At 46.6% G+C, this 20,472-nt stretch overlaps 1 protein-coding gene across 10 annotated transcripts; it reads right to left on the reverse strand.

The window, feature by feature from the left end:
* Positions 1-443: 443 nt before the first annotated feature.
* On the reverse strand, positions 444-4,561 carry LOC109782921 (uncharacterized). Of its 10 annotated transcripts, XM_073508958.1 has the most exons (9): positions 3,885-4,561; positions 3,511-3,815; positions 3,242-3,423; positions 2,342-3,142; positions 1,599-1,677; positions 1,340-1,485; positions 1,104-1,243; positions 936-1,016; positions 444-665 (listed from the first exon to the last, which is right to left on the reverse strand). In XM_073508958.1, exons 2-4 carry the CDS (start codon positions 3,604-3,606, stop codon positions 3,103-3,105), a joined length of 318 nt encoding a protein of 105 aa, XP_073365059.1. In that variant the 5' UTR covers positions 3,607-3,815; positions 3,885-4,561; the 3' UTR covers positions 444-665; positions 936-1,016; positions 1,104-1,243; positions 1,340-1,485; positions 1,599-1,677; positions 2,342-3,102. The 10 variants fall into 10 exon arrangements, 3 of the variants coding, with proteins under 3 accessions (XP_073365059.1, XP_073365060.1, XP_073365058.1); XR_006670552.2 differs by having other exon boundaries at positions 1,104-1,513; XR_002237603.4 differs by having other exon boundaries at positions 1,104-1,485; positions 2,224-3,142.
* Positions 4,562-20,472: the final 15,911 nt, after the last annotated feature.

The raw sequence follows: 20,472 nt of genomic DNA on the forward strand, positions 1-20,472 counted from the left end.
TCATTAGCTTCAGGTCTATTTTTACTCTTATTGAATCGTGGTAAAGTATTCTAGTTCAATAAGAATTTCGCGGGTCGATGTGAAGATAAAAGCATGGCCGATTTACACTTTTGGGTTCTTGGAACCAACGTCTCATGAATCAGTTCATCCATTGGCACAATTACAAGCACGGAAACTTGAACTGTCCAAAACACATGGCAAAGGTGTACCTTTGCCGTTAGTAATTCTTCACAATACCGGTCAATAAATTAGTTAATGGGACGATTAAGGTCACCAAGTAGCCGATTAACATATTAGTATCATCTTCAAAATAAATTACTCAACATGATGGAAATATACTCGTAAAACATTTAGCTTTACCTTAGTAGATGCCGAAGATAATCAGTATCCACAACATGAAAGCAACAAGATATTATAAAGAGTGATTCTGGTGAAACATAATGTAGCAGTGCATGGTTTACCATTATTTCTGTTTACGAAGATATTCATGAGAAGTACATCAAACTTCGTATAAAAATATTTAAACCGCATAGAGCTCCTATATGTTCTCAGCTCGTATTCTTCATAACTTGGAATAAAATGTACAATTGACCTAATGTAGTTCGGACCGAGTGGAATAGTCCAATCTCTAATGGCCTTGTGATCAGGTTGAAATGTAAATAACTCTGCAAAAAAGACATGAAAATCGATCATGTTGGAAATCATGATTTGATATGCATTTGAAGCCCCATTTTGCAATTCATGAACACGTCAAAACAATCAGAAATACATCACAAGTAAGCGAATAAGGATCTAACTGTACCAAATAGGAAAAATGAAGTATCTGCAATATTTACGCATTTTGTAATCATAGTAATGTTTTTAAAGTTATCAGTGTCTGCAATATTTACCGCATTTTGTAACCATAGTAATGGTTTTAAAGTTATCAGTATCACCTGTAGGCAATTTCCCTTCCTCCACTTCCTTTCCATTGATTAGAACGGACTCTACACACCACACGTATCTGATGGCTTCATCTGTGAAAGAATGAGATGAGATTTGTAGGTTTACTCCTCTATGATAGAAATATGCGAGTCCAAATGCATTTGGTAGCAGGGGTGGACCTTGCTCGACGCAGCATCAAGCAGAGGCAAGGGCTCTGGGACGTCATCGTCAATCCCATGTCGGCAGTGAGCACAAAATTTGGTTATCAATTGGGGTAATTCCACTTTCAATTAACAAAAGTACAGCCGCAAAAGTACACCTGTGCAAAGATGTAAAAATGCCTCCCTTAAGAAGATCATCTCATTTCTGTAAAACTTATCCTATCGACGCATCAAGAACTTGTTACCAGAAGAACCTCATGCTCGTATGTGTCAAACTACTCGCTGGCAAATTTGTTGAACGTTTACAGAACAAAATCCACATCGAGTAACTTTATCCCACTGAAGCAACTGAACGAAGCTACTGGCACGCAACAGCAAGCACATGAATGCATCTCCCCATCTGCATGCATGAGTCAGACCTCAAGGTACTACAATGCAAGAATGGAATAAGCTAGTGACACATCACACATTCTTGAAATAGTAGAGGTAAAGATATTGAAAACATATATCAACCTAAAATGGCAGGCTTGTGATGTGCAACAAAATGGAACTGATGGCAACCATCTCCATGACAATCTCCGTTTATATCCTACTGTAAACAGAAGAGCTGGGATGAAAAAATTAATTTAAACCAATCATGCACAAAGATCACTATTCTGATGGTAAATTTGAGATAGCCTAGATGTTATCGTCAATGTTATAAACCACGGATCATTAGGAATCAACACTAGCCATGGAAAATTTGGTAGTCGCTGCTTGCTGTAAACCTAAACTCTCTGCTATGGAGCATTAACATCCGCTTCCAGGCTCCAGCTGCTGGCCCATGGGATATCTTCCATATGCCCCGCCAGCTCATGCTTGGCAATATTAATCTGATGCTACGCAATAGAAACCTAAAACACCAACAACAAAATGCAATTTTAAGAAGGCTATCATTTGCCTGAACGAAAAGTCCACGGGAACTCTGAATAGTAGTACTTGCGGATCCCGACATTGATCTCAACAGTACACTCCAACTGCCATCCAATAAACTAAGTTAACAGTAAATCAAGAAGTTTTAAAATAATATTGTTTGAATAGTAGATATAAGCAACAAGATAATTGATGTAGGTCAAATATATATGACGTGAAGGCTGACCTAAATCAACGCACACATGAGACTTGACTGGGGCGCAGAGGCGCCTATAGGGTTCGCTGTGGCAGCAACTCGGGGGAGAAGATGGCCGGGCCGGGTTTCTCAAGGCAGTTGCACTCACCGTGCAGAGCCGACCTTGGTGAGGTGCCGGATCTGGACTCCTCCTCCGACCCGGTAGAGCGGCGTCTGTGGGTACCCACCGCACGGCCGCGTCGTCGTGGTTGATCACTGGACTGTGTGAGGACCCTCTCTGTGCCGCCCCCTCCTTCCTCCAAGTAGTATGTTCGGAATTCACAAAAAAAGAAAACTATGTGATCAAATATGTTTACTAAGAAAGAATTTAGGATTGACAAGCTTCTTGTACGGGCATTCATCTTGGGGATTCAACAGTTAACAGATACAAACAAGATAGTTTTGTTGCACATTCTAGCATAAAGTTGCATTACTATCGATCTAATTTGAGAACACTATATGTGAGATGATGGTCGGGAACTTGGACTCGAACAAAACTGCAATGTTATAATAATAGTTCGACACTATATGCTCATTATCGCAGAATGCATTGTTTGCTAAGGAAAAAGGGACAAAGTACATAGATCAGACTGTGGAAGAGGGACACATGCATACCTTGCAGTGCTCGCAATTGTAAGCGTAGTTCTCATCCATCCAGTACTGCAGCTTCCCAGTGGGATCTAGAGGGGCCTGACCTGGGACCAACCGACGCGTGCACCGAGCAAGTTGGCCGTCGTAGTATGCGGGCTCAAGCAGACAAGCCACTCTGTCCAGACGGTGTCAAATTGCCATAGGAAAAAGAGGTGCCATTGCTGGACATACTTGTAGATCCTAACTACGTTCTCCGTCGCCGACGCGTTGCGCAAGGCCTCAAGTGCCACCTTCTGCGCCTGCTCCCTCTGCTCCATGGCTTCCAAAAACAAATTTGCACCATCGGTCCAGTTCAGAGTTCAGGCGGACTGAACAACTGACAGAGAAAAGCCCATCTGAATATCTGACGATCACATACCTTCCCGAGAGCATTGAGCTTTCCCGGCACGGCACCCGAGCGACCGACAAGGGGCGCCGCTTGGAGGACATGGCTGTGCTGCCAACGTCGTCGTTGTCGTCGGAGACCGGCGAGGAGGGCTCCTCCTTCCTGGCCATCCTGCTCATGATCCACACGGACGTGAAGCTCATCGAGATCTTCTCCTGCACAAACAGTTTCAGCTTCAGTTTAGCTTTAGTCAAGTTCAGTTTCAAAACCAGCAAGATGTAACAGGTGTGCAGATGACATACAGGTGGGAAGGGGCTCTTGGGGATCTTGTTCGACGGCGGAGGAGGGTCGCCCCTGTCGGCGACGAAGCTCCGGCTGTGGGTCATGAGCCTGGGCATGACGCTGGTGCTCTTCCTGACCAACGCCGAGCTGCGCGCCGGCGAATGCCGGTCCTTGACAGTCGTCCTCTCCTCGAAGCTGAGGAGACGGCGGTGTCGGCCAGGGAGAGGAGATCGAGGGATGGTCCAAACTTTTCTTCCAAAGGCCCGGGGCGGTGAGGAGTCGCCGGCGTCGGACAGGTCGAGGAGATCGGAGGGAAGAAGAGGACCTGAGATGTTTTCTGTTAAGTAATCAATTCTCCACCAAATTGAATTGAACTCGCAAAAACCTTATTTACCTTGTGATTAGTTGAGACCTGAGAGCCACAGGCTCCTTACCATGAGAGAGCAAGATCAGTGAATCATCGTAGTTGGCTGCTGCGACATGAGAGGACCACATGAGCACAACAACCGCCACGCCAGCAAGGCAACATCCTCCATGGGAATCCCATCAACGGGACTGCTTGCTCGCCGAGGGCCTGGTCGGTGTAGATCATGGTGGCCGAGATGACGAACGAGGTTGGCTGCCTGGGTGGCCCACGCGCTCGACGGCGAGATTCGGCAGGCCCAGTGCGTTCGAGGGAGGGGATGGAGGCGGCCGCGGGGAGGCAACTGGCACTCGCACTTGGGGAGGGAGGCGGCCGGCGCTGGAGGGAGGGAGATGGTCGGCGCTGGCGGAAGGGATGCGCCCGGCGCACTGTGGCAGCAGCAGGTGCTCGTGGACGAAGGTGAGATGCGGGAGCAGGGGCGGCGGCGGCGTAGAACCCTAGACAAAGGATCGAAGCCGGTAGAGGGAGGAGTGGCGGCGTCCTGGTGATCCACGAAGGCCGCGTCTTGGTGATCCGCTCCGACGGCGGCGGTCGCCGGGTCGCGGCGTCGTCTCCCCGGATCGGCCGCGGCGTCTGCGGCTGCGTGACGAGGGGTAGCAGCGCGTCTGCGGCTGCGTGACGAGGGATAGCAACTTGGGATCTCCAGGACGATAGGAGTGTTTTTTTTCCGTGGGGTGTTTTTTTTGGTTGCGTGGGGTGGGGTGGGGAGGGGACGAAAATAAACCGGTTGAAAATAAACCGGTTGAAAGTTGTGGGACTATTCAACCAACTCGTCCATTAGAAGTAGAGATACAGGCCTCATCAATGCATGCCACGTATGCTTGTAGGCCCAGATAATTAAGTAATTGTTTTAATCCTTCGACTAATCCTTTTCCTGCGACCAGACCATAACCTGGCCTTTCGAACAAGGCAAGGTGCATTAGCCCTCGCACGCAGCGACGTCTCGGAGTCCGCCAAGTATGTCGCCTGAGCCATGGTGGCCGCCACACAATCGTGTGGGGAGTGTGGCGTGCGTCCATGGCGGGTTCGGGTAGTCGGCAGTCGGCAGTCGGCACCCACACAGAGGGCGAGTGGGTTAGCATGAGAAACTCTTGGAAGGTGCCGGACATGAGAAGCAGCACAATGACGCCGGTGAAGAAAACAACAAATCGCGTCCCCGCGCTATCTCACCGATCTCGTCCCCCAGCACCAGCAGCATGCTGCATCCGCCGTGGACTCGAGCCGCGGACCGTGCCGCCCTCGAGGGCACCTTCGGCTACTGATGAAGGTTAGCTGATGCATAGCATACAGATATCAACTGTTGCATGGACATGCCGATGGAGATTTGCTATTGCAGCAGCCAGCAGGGAAGATAGAGGAAACGACAAAGAGATAAGTAATCTCAAAGGATTAAAACAAGGGCAGTGATACGCGCCGGTGCGCCGGCCGAAATTTCGGCCCGTACGATTCGTTTTCCTTAGAGCCGCAGGATCTGCATGTATAGCCTTTCCAATCGCTAACAGCTTCGTTGGAGAGTTGTAAAAAAAAAAAACTGCTTCGTTAGAGAAAAAGGAAAAGCCATGGCGCCCCATCCTGTTAGCCCTTACAGCGTGTTTGGTTGGGGGGAGTTGAAGACAGGGAATGGGAGTTTAAGGTAAGTGGCACTTTAAGTCCTTTGATTGACTCAGGGACATGGGAATTAAGAAGGGAAGGGGAAGGGGAGTTAAGAGGCTCAACTCCTTCAAATATCTTCCCTAGGGGGACCCTGGTAATTTAACCTGGGATTGGGAATTGACAGAGAAAAAAAACGTTTTGTTGGTTGGGACGTGGTGAGGGGTGGCCTTTCATGTTGAAAGTTGGTTATTTCTCTGCCTAATCCCACCAACTAAATAGGGGCAGTTAATTATCTCTTAAATTCCCACCTTTAATTGCCTCCACATGCCAAACAGAGAAATGAGACTTCAAATCAACTTCCCATGTATAATCCCTTGGCAAATTCCCATCGCTAAACTCCCATGCCCTCTCCCTGTCATTACCAAACACGCTGTTAGTCCTTAAGGCAGCCAGCTAGCCGGGCGTCCTCGCCGCCTGCCTCAATGCCGGTCGCCGCCCTCGTCACCGATGCTCGTCCTTGTAGCATCCGTCCTCGCCGGTTCCAACAGTACTTCGTCACCCCTCATAGCAAAACCGTGCCGCATGACGTCTCTGTTGTTGCGCTGCCACCGCCGTCATCGTAGCACGTCCATCGAAGCACCACCGTACCGCCGGCTGTAGCTCTCAGTGTCACTGCTCGCACCTTGGTTTGAAGCTTTTTCTCACGCCCGTTGAAGCTTTTATCCACCGCGTCATTGAAGCTTTTCCCCGCACCGGTTGAAGCTTTTATCCATGCCTGTTGAAGCTTTTTTTTCATCGATGCTCGCTGCACGGGGTTGCACGAACGACGGCCAGCAGTCAACGCCATGTAGCAAAAAACCACACCGATTGTAGACAAAAACAACGATGGTTGCAGCAAAAAAAAAAGGCATCGCCGCCATCAACCAACACCGCTGTGCATGCATGTATAAAAAAAAGTCACTGGTGGCAGCAAAAATAGGCTACCGTTGTAGCAAAAACGTCGTTGTTCCAGCAGAACAAACTCCGATGGTAGCATTTTTGGGTGCTGGTTCTAGCAAACCTCCCCGCCGGTTCCAGCAAACTTGGTCGCCGGTTGTGACATCCGGTTAGCCCTGTCGCAGCTCCAGGTTGTAGCTTGCTCCATCGCGGGACGCGGCCGCTGCTCTGCGGCGACGCACCGGCGTCTTCTGGTTGAAATTTTATTGTCATTGGTTGTAGCTTTTAAGCCGCCGGTTGCAGCATCGGTGGAGGAGCATGTTTTGGGATTCATTGGGAAAGAAGATGCTTGCAACGGTGGGGTAGGCGATGCTCATGAAAGCAGCATGGGGTCGAGCTGCTGATGTCGGTGAGCTCGTATTGCTGGAGCCGGGATGGGATCAGACGGAGGCGGAAGGAAGAAGAAGCAGAGAAAAAGGAAGAAAAAAAGTGAAAAAGAGAAGAAAAACATTTGGGTCCACTGAGCACGTGCGTGCCAACGTGTCTCGCGTGAAAAAGGAAGCGACCGGCCGAGCGCTTCGGCCGGCTCTCCGGCCCCAAACATTTACCTTAAAACAATTAATTAGTTGTTTGGACCTACAAGCTTACTAGGCAACCACTGATTGGGCTGGCACAATAATAGGGTGCGGTGAGCCCTGCACCTGAGCCAAACCCCACTAAGGCTGGTCATAGTGGGGAGTAACTTAGACTAGTGTCATGCATATGACACTAGTCTAAGTTACTACCTTCATAGTGCAAAGTAACATAGTAGTATTATCATAGTTTGCTTTATTTATTATCTTATAGACTCATTTTGCTTCGGGAAGCGCTATGTTACAGTAACATATTATGTTACCACAAGCAACTCTTTTCTCATTAAATACTTGCAACATAAGCAAAATTTTCTTGGGATGTATTAAGTTACTACCTAAGTTACTCCCATTATAGCTAGCCTAAATCATGCATGACATCCATGAATAATTCCGTATACCTTTATTAAGGTGGGTCTGTCTATGGCACATCCCTAATTATTGCACATCTACGTGACTCAAACAAATTAAAAAGAAAAAAAAGACAAAAGAAAATGCTTGCATGAATTTTAGTATAAAATCAATGACATAGGATTTAGATGTACAATACATAGAGCACATCTTGATGTACTTTAGCAAAACTGTTTATTAATCTCTTGCTCTTCTCCCTCCTTGGACCCAGCCCAGCGAGAAAAGGCATGGGTCAAATACGCAGTCCATCTCGTACAGCACAGGGGTGGTAAAATTACATAGTGTTTGAAATATACTACTGCACCAAGTACTAGTACAAAAAGTCCATCTCACATACTTGGTCGCGTCACGTCTCGATTTCTTGTCCTTGAGCTCAACCGACATCTTCTCCTTACTCCTGAGGTCGATAGTGAAGAAATCGCCACCCTGCTGGACAAGTAAAGCGCCTCTTTTCTCTGGAAAGAAGACGAAGTCTACTCTCTCGTCACCCAGATTCGCCAAGTCGGAGTGTAGCCAGTCACCCTCACGGCCATGATCATGGCTCCTAGCATCATGTTCTTGCTTGGTCCAAAGCTCTAGCATGCCATGTTGCCGTATATTGACAAACGAGATACTTCCGCCTTCCTCCACAGTGCATAGTAATGGCGGCTTTAGACGGCCATGGCGGATTTCGATTGGTATCTTGGTCAAAGAGGCATGTGCCGTGGCGCTGCTTACACCGTCTGCGTAGAAGCTTGTACCGTCTCTGTACAACCAATGCGCAGTGCCGCCGGGGAGACTCAGGTCGATTCATAAAATCAGCCTGAGGATCAATTCCCAGCTCGGCAGCATACTTAGGAATAGAAACGCGGTGTGCAAAGTCCTCGAGACTCAGGTTGGATGCGGCCGACCAACCCGAGGATAATAATCTCCTCGAAAACTGTATTGCACTTTAAATTTTCTGCATTGGATTGTCAATGCAGTAGCCCCCGAGCCACTGGTCGGGTGGCAACACCAAATCAGGGGATCGATATGCCCCTTTAATATTAGTGAATGATAAGCCTAAAGTGTTGGAAATATGCCCTAGAGGCAATAATAAATGGTTATTATTATATTTCTTTGTTCATGGTAATCGTCTATTATTCATGCTATAATTGTATTGTCCGGAAATCGTAATACATGTGTGAATACATAGACCACAACGTGTCCCTAGTAAGCCTCTAGTTGACTAGCTCGTTGATCAACAGATAGTCACGGTTTCCTGACTATGGACATTGGATGTCATTGATAACGGGATCACATCATTAGGAGAATGATGTGATGGACAAGACCCAATCTTAAGCATAGCATAAAAGATCGTGTAGTTTCGTTTGCTAGAGCTTTTCCAATGTCAAGTATCTTTTCCTTAGACCATGAGATCGTGCAACTCCCGGATACCGTAGGAGTGCTTTGGGTGTGCCAAACGTCACAACGTAACTGGGTGACTATAAAGGTGCATTACGGGTATCTCCGAAAGTGTCTGTTGAGTTGGCACGGATCGAGACTGGGATTTGTCACTCCGTGTGACGGAGAGGTGTCTCTGGGCCCACTCGGTAATGCATCATCATAATGAGCTCAATGTGACTAAGGCGTTAGTCACGGGATCATGCATTGCGGTACGAGTAAAGAGACTTGCCGGTAACGAGATTGAACAAGGTATTGGGATACCGACGATCGAATCTCGGGCAAGTAACATACCGATTGACAAAGGGAATTGCATACGGATTGATTGAATCCTCGGCACCGTGGTTCATCCGATGAGATCATCGTGGAACATGTGGGAGCCAACATGGGTATCCAGATCCCGCTGTTGGTTATTGACCGGAGAGGCGTCTCGGTCATGTCTGCATGTCTCCCGAACCCGTAGGGTCTACACACTTAAGGTCCGGTGACGCTAGGGTTGTAGAGATATATGTATGCGGAAACCCGAAAGTTGTTCGGAGTCACGGATGAGATCCCGGACGTCACGAGAGGTTCCGGAATGGTCCGGAGGTGAAGAATTATATATAGGAAGTCCAGTTTCGGGGGTTACCGGTATTGTACCGGGACCACCGGAAGGGTCCCGGGGTCCACCGGGTGGGGCCACCTATCCCGGAGGGCCCCGTGGGCTGAAAGTGGAAGGGAACCAGCCCTTAGTGGGCTGGGGCGCCCCCCTTGGGCCTCCCCCCATGCGCCTAGGGTTGGGAACCCTAGGGGGGGGGGGGGAGTTCCCCCTTGCCTTGGGGGGCAAGGCACCCCTTTCCCCCCTTGTGGCCGCCGCCCCCCTTGAGATCCCATCTCTTGGGGCCGGCGCCCCCCCAGGGGCCTATATAATGGGGGGGAGGGAGGGCAGCACACAACAGCCTTGGGCGCCTCCCTCCTCCCCTGCAACACCTCTCTCTCTCTCTCGCAGAAGCTCGGCGTAGCCCTGCGGAGACTCGCTACATCCACCACCACGCCGTCGTGCTGTTGGATCTCCATCAACCTCTCCTTCCCCCTTGCTGGATCAAGAAGGAGGAGACGTCGCTGCACCGTACGTGTGTTGAACGCGGAGGTGCCGTCCGTTCGGCACTCGGTCATCGGTGATTTGGATCACGGCGAGTACGACTCCGTCATCCACGTTCATTGGAACGCTTCCGCTCGCGATCTACAAGGGTATGTAGATGCACTCCCTTCCCCTCGTTGCTAGTATACTCCATAGATGCATCTTGGTGAACGTAGGAAAATTTTAAAATTATGCTACGATTCCCTACATAAAGCCAGTAGCCCCCGAGCCTTAATGCGGGCACGGGTGGCCGAATTAAGGATCGATATCCAGAGTAAAATCACAAATTATGTGTAATGATTCTAGGTATCCCAGTACCCTACATCATTAATGCTCGGATCCGCATTGTACAAAACTTTGTTGACCGACCATTGGCTTCAACCTCCTTGGCCAGCTGCCGAGGAGTGTTTGTCCTACTTTATAAAGCCTTTATGAGGGCAAAGATTTACAACAAACAAGGCAATCCGGCCATACGGTTTTATAAACAAAGGTATGCAGAGAGATATGTGATATTACTTTTTAACGTAAGAAACATCTTCCAAAGAAAATAGTCCCGCTATCGGTTCCTTTCTTTGGGTTGTCATGCCAACCATGATTATGAAACCTCGCCTCCGATCAATGCAGGAGAAAAATATTGAGGATTTAATTCGGGGAAAGTTCCCGAACTCTATGGTATTAATGAACCAAAATTTTCACTTCCGTCGTTGCCGACCAATGTGATACTTTAAGATTGCTAGCTTTCGGCTTCACCCAGTCTGAGGTACTAACTCGGATGACCCGGCAGTAACAATCACAGAGGTGCTCCCTTTACCACCTAGCCGAACAATCGGGTACGTAGGGGTAAGCACAGGAGCCAGGCAACCCATATTGGCCAAAATCTTAAGTCAAATTGATGCATATTTATGGCTTTATAACGATGATTACGGAAGGCAGCCCTCGTATATTAAATACAAATGCTGATGATATGTTTATTTTGACTCCGTTGCGACCGTTTATCAGTTGAAAGTGGCCCATCATCGGCTTCTGCCCCTTTGTAGATACTACGCAGGGTGTTTCCGCAATAACAAGACAACCCTTAGCCGACGTCTCGGTGCCCGAAGGCGGTTGTGTTAGCGGAAACGAGGCAATCAGATATGCGAGCTATATAACCTTCACTTAGTCATAGGAGCTTTAAACTGGGGAAGCCAGCTACGAGCCCCCGGTTAGTGTTCGGCGACAGCCGAGGTTAAGCCGTAAACACTTCGGCCAATGTTATGAATGGCCCGTCATTTAATATAGTCATCGGATCGCTGACCAGTTTACACTTATTGTGACAGTCAGTTTTTGGATTTCTCCACTGGGGTGCTTTACCATGCGAGCTGGAAGCACAATTATAGTGGTTCTCCCTTTGCACACCTAGCCGAACAAAGTGGAACGTAGGAGGCAAGCACAGGAGCCGGGCAACCCAACTATTGACCGAAGACACAATTCGAAACTGATGCATATATAGCAATATCCGAGAATGTTTTTGCCGAATCTCTAAAGGTGTCCGGCGTTGCACTGCGAGACTTATGCTGGAAATATACAAATAGTTTAAAAGTGCCATAGGCTTGGAAAAGCAAAAAACGTCAGTAAAAAGTTAACGTCCAAACAAGATCAAGTGTTCGGTGCCAATCCGAAAATTGGTCTTAGAAAAAAATGCTTATGTCGTGCTTTAATACGACACATCCTATCTCAAGACTTCAAGCGGGTCAGCCTACGGCTTCCACCTCCTATCCCTAAGGCGGGGTACTTCTCGTTAGGCCAATTTAGCAAACTAAACTCTAGCGGCTTTGAGAGAGAAATTAGGCTCCCCGGCTATTGACCACACACTCGCGTCGAAAAAGGAGTGATAGAAAAAGACTTTGCAATGACTAGGAAGAAATGATTTATTATAAAACGGCTCATATAAATTTAAGAGCCCCCAAGTGACTTGGGTAAAAAAAAATTATTTATAATGATCGTATGTACCGAAGTACTTGTATCATATCTGTGTTCACCCGAACTTTAAACGCGTCTTAACCGACCGTCGGCTTCTCCCTCTTCGGTCAAGGACCGAAAAGTGTTATGTACTACCCCTGTCGAGAATATCAACGGTGTTTCTGATAACCAGGCAATCAGGCCATAAGGCTGTAACAGACAAAGCGCGCTCAGGGAACTTATGCTATATTACTGACGAAGTGTAAGAAGCATCTTCGAAGAAAATAGTACCTCCACCGATACCTTTCTTCGGTTGCTCATTGTCACTATGAGACTTGTGCAATAGATTTTTTGTACTCATGAGTTCCGTTGTGTGCCGACCATGATTGAAAACAATAAGAGCGCTAGCTTTCGGCTTCACCCAGTCTGAGGTCCGAGCTCGGATGACCCGATCGTGACAATTGCAGAGGTGCTCCCTTTACTCCCTAGCCGAACAATCGGGAACGTAGGGGTAAACACAGGAGCAAGGCAACCCAGCTTGTGGAACACTTAAGTCAATATGGTGCATATTGTGGCGTAATACACGAACAAGGAACGAAGCCGTACAAGTATAATCATATGCAAGAGGAAAAGCTTCATAAAGGAAGCCCCCAAATAAACGGGGTATTTTAATTTGTGTGTCACAAACAAAGTTATGACAAGGAAATTTTTCACAAACAACTTTTTTCCAAGAAAGTATAATGCTTGGTCGAACCGAACAAAATTCAAAACTGAAAGTTTTTGAGCATGAAAGCAACTTAGCTGGTTAATGTGTTCGACATTGATGACGCGGTCCGAGCTTGATGCGGGACAAGGTCCCAGCCCCCGAGCTGGTCCCGAGGTGGCGGAGCGAAGAACTCGGCACTCTGACGTGGCAACGTAGCACGACCAATGTGGCGAGGTGGAACCCCCAATTCGACCGAGGCGATGGAGCTAGCCGGCAGTATGACGCCGAAGTCCCCGCCGTGGGTTAATGAAGTGATGACGAAGCCCCGATCGAGCCGAGGTGACATGGTACATCGGTACGCCGAGGTGACAGCGCTGCCGGAAAATAGTGCACACCAATAATAATAAGATATTTTAAAAAGAAATCTCTTCTACTTAATTAATTTAAGTGATGTAAATGATTTAGAAAAAAGTGGCCTGAGCGTCGTGGTCAGCTCGATCGAGTGGTCGCGCGGAGGCGTCTGCGCAGGTCGATTGGCCGAGGTGATGCCACAACCACAATCAATTTTAGATGTGTGCCAGGCTTATGAAAAAGCGATCGCCCAATCGAGACATTGGTCAGACTGACGCGGACGGAAATCGCCATGTACAGGTGCCGATAGAATATTTCTGCAAAATTAAGGCAGTAGAAAGCAACAGAAAAATGCTCTGTGCATACTAATAATTAAGGCGGTTCGAGTTTTCGATGTTGCGTTCGTAGGACCGCGGATAGGACTGCACCATTATATAGGCCGTACTGTAATTTGGCGCAACAATAGCGGATGTTGTAGCAATTAGTCATCAGGTTAAAATCAATACGGCACAGGAGATATTAGTATCTCATGCGGAGGTTAGCAAGTAGTAGTAGTATAGTACTACTCCTCACCCTGGGGTCAAGCTAATCCTGTATATGAAATATGCACGGGACAAGCCACTAGTGCAAAAGACTTCATTAATATAAAAAAAGGGAAGGAGGGAATCTCCCTGTGTTTCCGCATAGATGAGTTACCGCCAGCCTGGTGTATTGTCGTACGCCAGAAGTACTGTGCATGCGTGATCAGCGCCGCTGGCCGGATCGCCTCCGCAACACGGGGTATATATAAATTGCCTTTGGGGTGTGCTGCTAGTAGCATCACACCTCGGATCTGACGTTCTGGCAGGTAGCAGACAAGGCCACCGCTGCTAGAAAATTTCTTGATCTCATTCTGCAAATAAAGTAGCACGACGCGACGCGGAACCAATGATTTTGCAAAAGGAGATAATATATATGGAATAGATCTAACTGAAAAAATATCACCTGATCATCACATCGATCCGTGTCGATCACCTAGCAGGCTCTCAATGAAAGCACCAATGTCGGTTCTATATCCGGCGCATCTCGTAGTAGGGGTCCTAAGCTAGGCGTCTTGGAGTGATCGTAACATGGACACGGGATTTTACCCAGCTTCGGGCTCTCTCGAAGAGATAATACCCTACATGCTGCTTTTGATTGTATTCATATGGGTATAGTATAGAGTACATGTAACTACCAAGAAATTGTAGTAATGAATATGAGATTGTCTATCGACTAGCTTGGCCTGAGTTTATATAAGACACCGGAGGCCTAGGGTTTAGGAGAGTCCTTGTCTTGGGCGCCAAGTCTTGTGGAGTCTTCCTTGTATGCGGCATGAGCTGTCCGAACTGGCCCATGAGTAAACGGCCCTGGGGGTCCTCGGCCCAATCCAATAGATGTGGAGACGACGTGGTGAGTACCCCCTAGTCCAGGACATCGTCAGGTATATATATCCTGACCCTTTCGGTGTGATCGAGTGGAACGACTCGGTGGCACCGAGATGCGGAATCGCAAGCGGTTACTGCAACTTGGTGTGACCGAATTGTTCTAATCTGTTGCACCGAGATTGAAAACCTAGATCAACTCAGTGAACTCGGTGTGACCGAAAGGGATGAATCGGTCAGACCGAAATACACAGAGAGGTTTTGGAAGTTTAAGTCTATGACGAATCGGTGACTTCGAGTGCTCCTCACCCAGAGGGTTCGAATCTGACTTGATCAAACTTTGTGATGTAGCGTGAATAGAGTTTGAGACGAGAAAAACATAGATAGCTCACTACAAAAAAATACACTCCCTGATGATACGTGTTTCTCACAGTAGGTCACGTTTTCTGTCATGCATGTACATTCATGACGATTTTATGACAAAATCAAGATAGTCATACCTGTGCTGTCCTAGAAGTGTTCTATGACATAACCAAAATTATCATCACGGAAGTGTCCACTTCCATGACGATATATGACGCGTCATAGAAGTGCTTTCGTCAAGGGTGACCGACACGTGGCATCCACCATAACGGGTCGCCGTTAAGCTATCGGGTTCGGGTTTAGATCCGATAAACCGTTAACAGCACGGACCAACGGGGATTTTCCACATGTAAAATTCTCATTGGTCGGCAGATCCACGTGTCGGCCCGGCGTTCAGACAGTTGTCATCCAGTGAATGGATGGAACACGCCTATGATACGTCGACATGTGTCTCGGCCCAACAGTGGCCCATTCAAGTTAAAAGGCCGGCCTGTCAAAATAAGCGGGCCAACCCATTAGCGACCTACTTTAGTTAGGCCCATTGTGCAAGTACGGCACATACAAGTTACACCGAATTGGCCCATCAAAGGCCCATTCTAGATTTGACAATTTCAAGCCCATCGTCAGTTTAAGCCCGTTAACGGCCCGCTATGTCTTTGGGCCCAATTGCGGCCCGAGCTTCTTTCGGCCTGTTAGCAGCCCATCGTCAGTTTCAACCCGTTAATGGCCCGGAACGTCTTTTGGCCTTTTCTCGGCCCATTCTGCAGTTGGGCCAATTCTAGCCCGCTGTGACTTTAGGCCTGTCCTTGGCCCATTCAGTAAATCGGCCAACTCTTAGCCCATTTTGTCTCTCGGCCTGTTAACGGCCCGCACAATAGTTGGGCCTTTGACTTTAGGTCCAGTAGGGGCCCACGTTCCGCAGGGCATCATTTCAGCCCAACGCGACTTTCGGCCTGTTAAAAGACTAGTTTGCAAATTGGGCCTCCTCTGGCCCATAACACTTTCAGCCTCTTACTGGCCCGTAAAGTAAAATGGCCGAGACAAAATTGACATGTATTTCGGCCTGCTAGAGGCCCACGGGCCATTTCCATTTATACGGCCCTATCGAGCTTTTGGCCTGTTAACATCCTGCTAAGAGCCGTTGTTACGGTGGGCCACATCATTTGGGATCCACTTAATATTATTTTGACCAGCCTAATTAAGGCCCGCTTTGACTACACATGTTTGTTCGTTTGTATGGCGTCCAGGAAATGTTTGGGCGTATTGGCCCCCGTTTCAACGATATAGCATATTCAAGAATTATCCTACTCTATACTATCGCCTGTAAAAAACATACACTATACAATAAAAAGACTAAGGCATAGAAACGTAGAATAATCCTACACTATACAATAAAGAAATTACAGCCGAATATACCCAGTGGGCATTATAGTTCGGCACCAGTGATAATAAAGCATACAGAAACAACAAATTACATACACTGGACAAATAAAGCTCATACATCATGGACGCACATCAACAGAACTTACCATTTGAACTATAATCTCTTCAGAAAATAGGATTGGCCGGATTTAGATAGCACAAATTTTAGTCTGCAAAATCTCCAATTCCTTCGTGGTTACCTCAGTGTCTTGTTTCATTTTTTTGACTCCTGCATCTAATACCTGCATGTCCAGTCTCAACTTGTTGATTGTACGTTGAGAATCATGTACACATTGTCTTGCCACCTCTTGTTGATGCTCGAGAACATCAGCACATTCCAATTCCAATCCATAATCATTCGGTAATGGCGCTGCCGCACTGCTCGCAGATCTTCATGTTGATGCCACTTCATCCTGAAATGTTTCTGTAAGTACACAGGACTAGGGCAAAAATATAGTTACAATAGTGAAGCGAGCAAGACAAGACTATTTTGTACATGGCAAAACAGGACTAACAATAATGTTACACGTCATGAAGCATAAGCAGGTGATATTTTAAAAATTATAAAAATGGTAGTCTGTGCAGCCTGCATACAGAAATCTCTCTTAGCTCACCAAAGGAGCATGATGTTGGGGCCAAATCCAAAACAAAGACAAGTTACAAATTTAGACAGCACGTTGCGTATAAGTAAGCATGCAGTTGGCCATTCTGTAGCTCAATTAAAGTCTTAGGGAGCATAATGAACAGCAGAGGGATTCATACAAACCTACTACAGAAAGCAAAACTATGCAATCATTAGCCTAGTATAAACTAGATTGTGAGCCTCATGCAGTAATAGTTGGTTAATAGACTTCAAAGCTTCAGGCACACTTCGCCATAGTAATTAAATGGTAAGGCATTTAATTATGTCAACTAATAGTTATACAAGTACCCAACATTAGGCATCATTGTTTGGGCATCTCATTAACTGAGGACAAATAAAGCAATTGAAAAGAGCAAATTAACTATGCCTGAAACAAACAAGGAATTGAATTGTTGAGTTGGATACAGTGACTTACCTTAACTGGTTGAACAGGCTCAGCGCTGCTCCTACTTCTCTTGCAAGGCTCCTTCCTAACATCTTGTACTTGGAAATCCTCAATCTTATCTTCATTGCACCCCCTCTACAAGGTGACACAAACTAGTTACTCGTCTCCTTGGAAGATTAATATGCATACTTTCCAGTGTGTGAACAACACAAAAGGATGAGATTATAACAAAACAACACCACATAATGAAACATGCCACATCTCTTGCACTTGCACACAATGAAATGAGCATTTACTATGTGCGCACTATGTAAAAACTAGGCATACCTTCGAACTGGATCTCCATGTACACTTGGAGAGCCTACTTTAGTGTGCAGCCAAACCTTTATGTCACCTATGAGTTAGACAAGCCCCACTACAGCAGCCCTTAGTGTTTAAATCGTTGACAAGCTCTGTTAGTGTTATGTCAAGAACAACAAGTAATCAAAGCAAACAGTCCTAGTATGGCTGGTTGATGCAAACAAGCAATTGAACAGATGTGTGAGCAAATCTTACATATCAAGAAAAGAAGCAAAGAAGGAGGCTTAAAGACCATCACTTGACTGACCAGATTTAAGGGGCATTTAAACATCATGTGCAACGTATGAACTAACATAAACATTGCATATTCCAGATTCTATAATGGAATGCACATGTATTAGGTTATGCCATGTATGATGATGCCTAAATGTACACTATAGCAGGCAGGAGTGATTCATCATTGCACACACAATTGAATTGCAAGTTAAGGGCCAGTTCTATTCCGCCTTTTCAGAGCTTATTGTCAAAATAAGCCACAAAAGATGTAAAGAAGTCATTTTTGAGTTATGGGCTTGGGCTTAACTTATTTCGCTTTGGAGGGGGTGCGTTTCGGGTAGAAGCTCACTAAAAATTGAAGGGAAGGGGAATAGTGAAATGACTCTGTTGTCTGCCTATATTACACTCAAAATGCAACTGCTCACGCTCGCGTCACACCTGACCCTCAAGTAAAAACAGACACGCAAGCGTTCATTGCCCTGCCCGCTTGCATCTCCTCTCCCCTTTCCCTCTACCTCGATCCCCTGCCTGCAACGCTAGGGTTCCTCCAGCGAGCCGTCACCACTGGTCCCATCTGAACTCATCCTCGATGATGCTCTGTCCAGCTAGGCTACATGGCCGGTGGGTAGGGCCAAATCTCCCAGGTTGCTCCTCCCTCTGGCGCCGCCCCTCATTCTCATGGTCTCCAGGAGCTGCTCCACTATGGTCCGTCCAACGCACTACTCCGGCGGGCGTTGCACAATTACGGCTGATGCCATACTGCGGCAGAAGGCTTCTTATTCCCCCTCCCCTCCTCCCAGGCCGTGGCCTTGAGGTGCTGTCGAAGGATGAGCTCATCCAACAAGGTGAGGATCTCCTCTGATTTTTGCCAAATTTTCATTCTGATCCACTATGCGATGAATTGCTATGAGCTGCTTCTGCTGCTGCTATATGATGCATTGCTATGAGCTGCTCCTGCTGCTATATGATGAATTGCTATGAGCTGCTGCTATATGATGAATTGCTATGAGCTGTTGCTGCTATATGATGAGTTGCTATGAGCTGCTCCTGCTGCTGCTATATGATGAATTGCACACTCCTGCTGCTATATGATGAATTGCTATGAGATGCTCCTGCTGCTGCTATATGACGAATTGCTATGAGCTGCTCCTGCTGCTGCTATATGATGAATTGCACACTGCTGCTGCTGTATGATGAGTTGCTATGAGCTGCTGCTGCTATATGATGCTTTCAGGTGGTGCTGCTATATGATAATAACCAGCCACTTGGACCATCGAATTTCAATAAATAATTGTTCTTCATTTAAATGTGGGTCATGCATTCTTCGTTTAAATTAGGCAATGAGATCTCTATGGAAGACATTGACCAAAGTAGATTGTGCCAAGTAGATGGTATCTTTGTATTTGCATTTTGAACAAATAGTGATGGTCTATTTTCCTATCATATTAATTACTGCACTGCGTTCAATTTGTGATGTTTGCAAGTAAAATTAATTTTCATATGGGAAGCAAAATGATAAAATATAATGCAATCTAGATTTTTCACTGATCATATCAAAGATAAGATGAAAAGGAAGGCAATGAAAAGAACTGGTTGGCTTATTACCTGGAGCTTATATTCACAGGTGCTTATTTTCTTAGGATAACTCGTAATAACTGTCCCTAAGAAACTTGGCCAATGGAACTGACATACAAATAACATGTCACGATGATTGCAATGGAGGAGTGACCTACCATAGCACATTGTATAGGCTCACCACTGCCTCTTCTTTTTTTGCGATGTTCCATAAAATTGCCACATACATCTTGTACTTTTTCAATGTGTAACCCTATCTGCAAGTTGACACGGCTAATTTCAGACATCTCTACATGATAATACATTGCATATCCCTTGCACATATTTAAACCACCAATTAACGATTGTGTGCGTAGCATAAACTAGCCATGACTCTGTGTGTTGGACTAGCAGGCACTCTAAGGGAGCCTAATGTAGTGCACTGGAATGCCTACATGCCACCTATGATTTTGTGTAATGTACTACCTCTGTTCCTAAATATATGTCTTTGTAGAGATTCTAGTATGGACCACATACGGATGTATATAGATGCATTTTCGAGTGTAGATTCACTCATTTTGCTCCGTATGTAGCCTATAGTGGAATCTCTAGAAAGACTTATATTTAGGAACGGAGGTACGAGGTAGTATCATGTATGACATCTACATATCTAATTTAGCAGCCAATAGTAGAAATCATTGTCTGCACAAAGGGATTACTGGTCGAAAATCCTAGCAAAGCATGCTGGCAGCCACACAACAATACAAGAGAGAGACGCACTTATAAGATCATAGCAATGCCTCAGTCCAGGATCTTGGTTGGCCAAGCTGTTAGATCTAGAAGAAACATCGTCCTTGTAGTTTTTGCCAGCTGCATAACAGGTAACAGTGACCTGTTAGTATATTTGAAGTACACCGGGCAGGTGATGCTGGGCGGGTTTAAAGGTGACAAGTACCTAGGCCATGGCGGGTGCTTGGCATCTTGCCAGACGGTGGGAATCAAGTTAGAAACGTCAAGGGTGATGACGCTGCGCTGGCTGTCGGAGTCCGGTAAGGAGATCTAGAACCGTCGAGTAGGGTGTTTGTGGAGCGGCTCTGGTAGGGTGG

The sequence above is a fragment of the Aegilops tauschii genome, chromosome 2, assembly GCF_002575655.3.
Source record: "Aegilops tauschii subsp. strangulata cultivar AL8/78 chromosome 2, Aet v6.0, whole genome shotgun sequence".
In the NCBI taxonomy this organism is placed as follows: Eukaryota; Viridiplantae; Streptophyta; class Magnoliopsida; order Poales; family Poaceae; genus Aegilops; species Aegilops tauschii.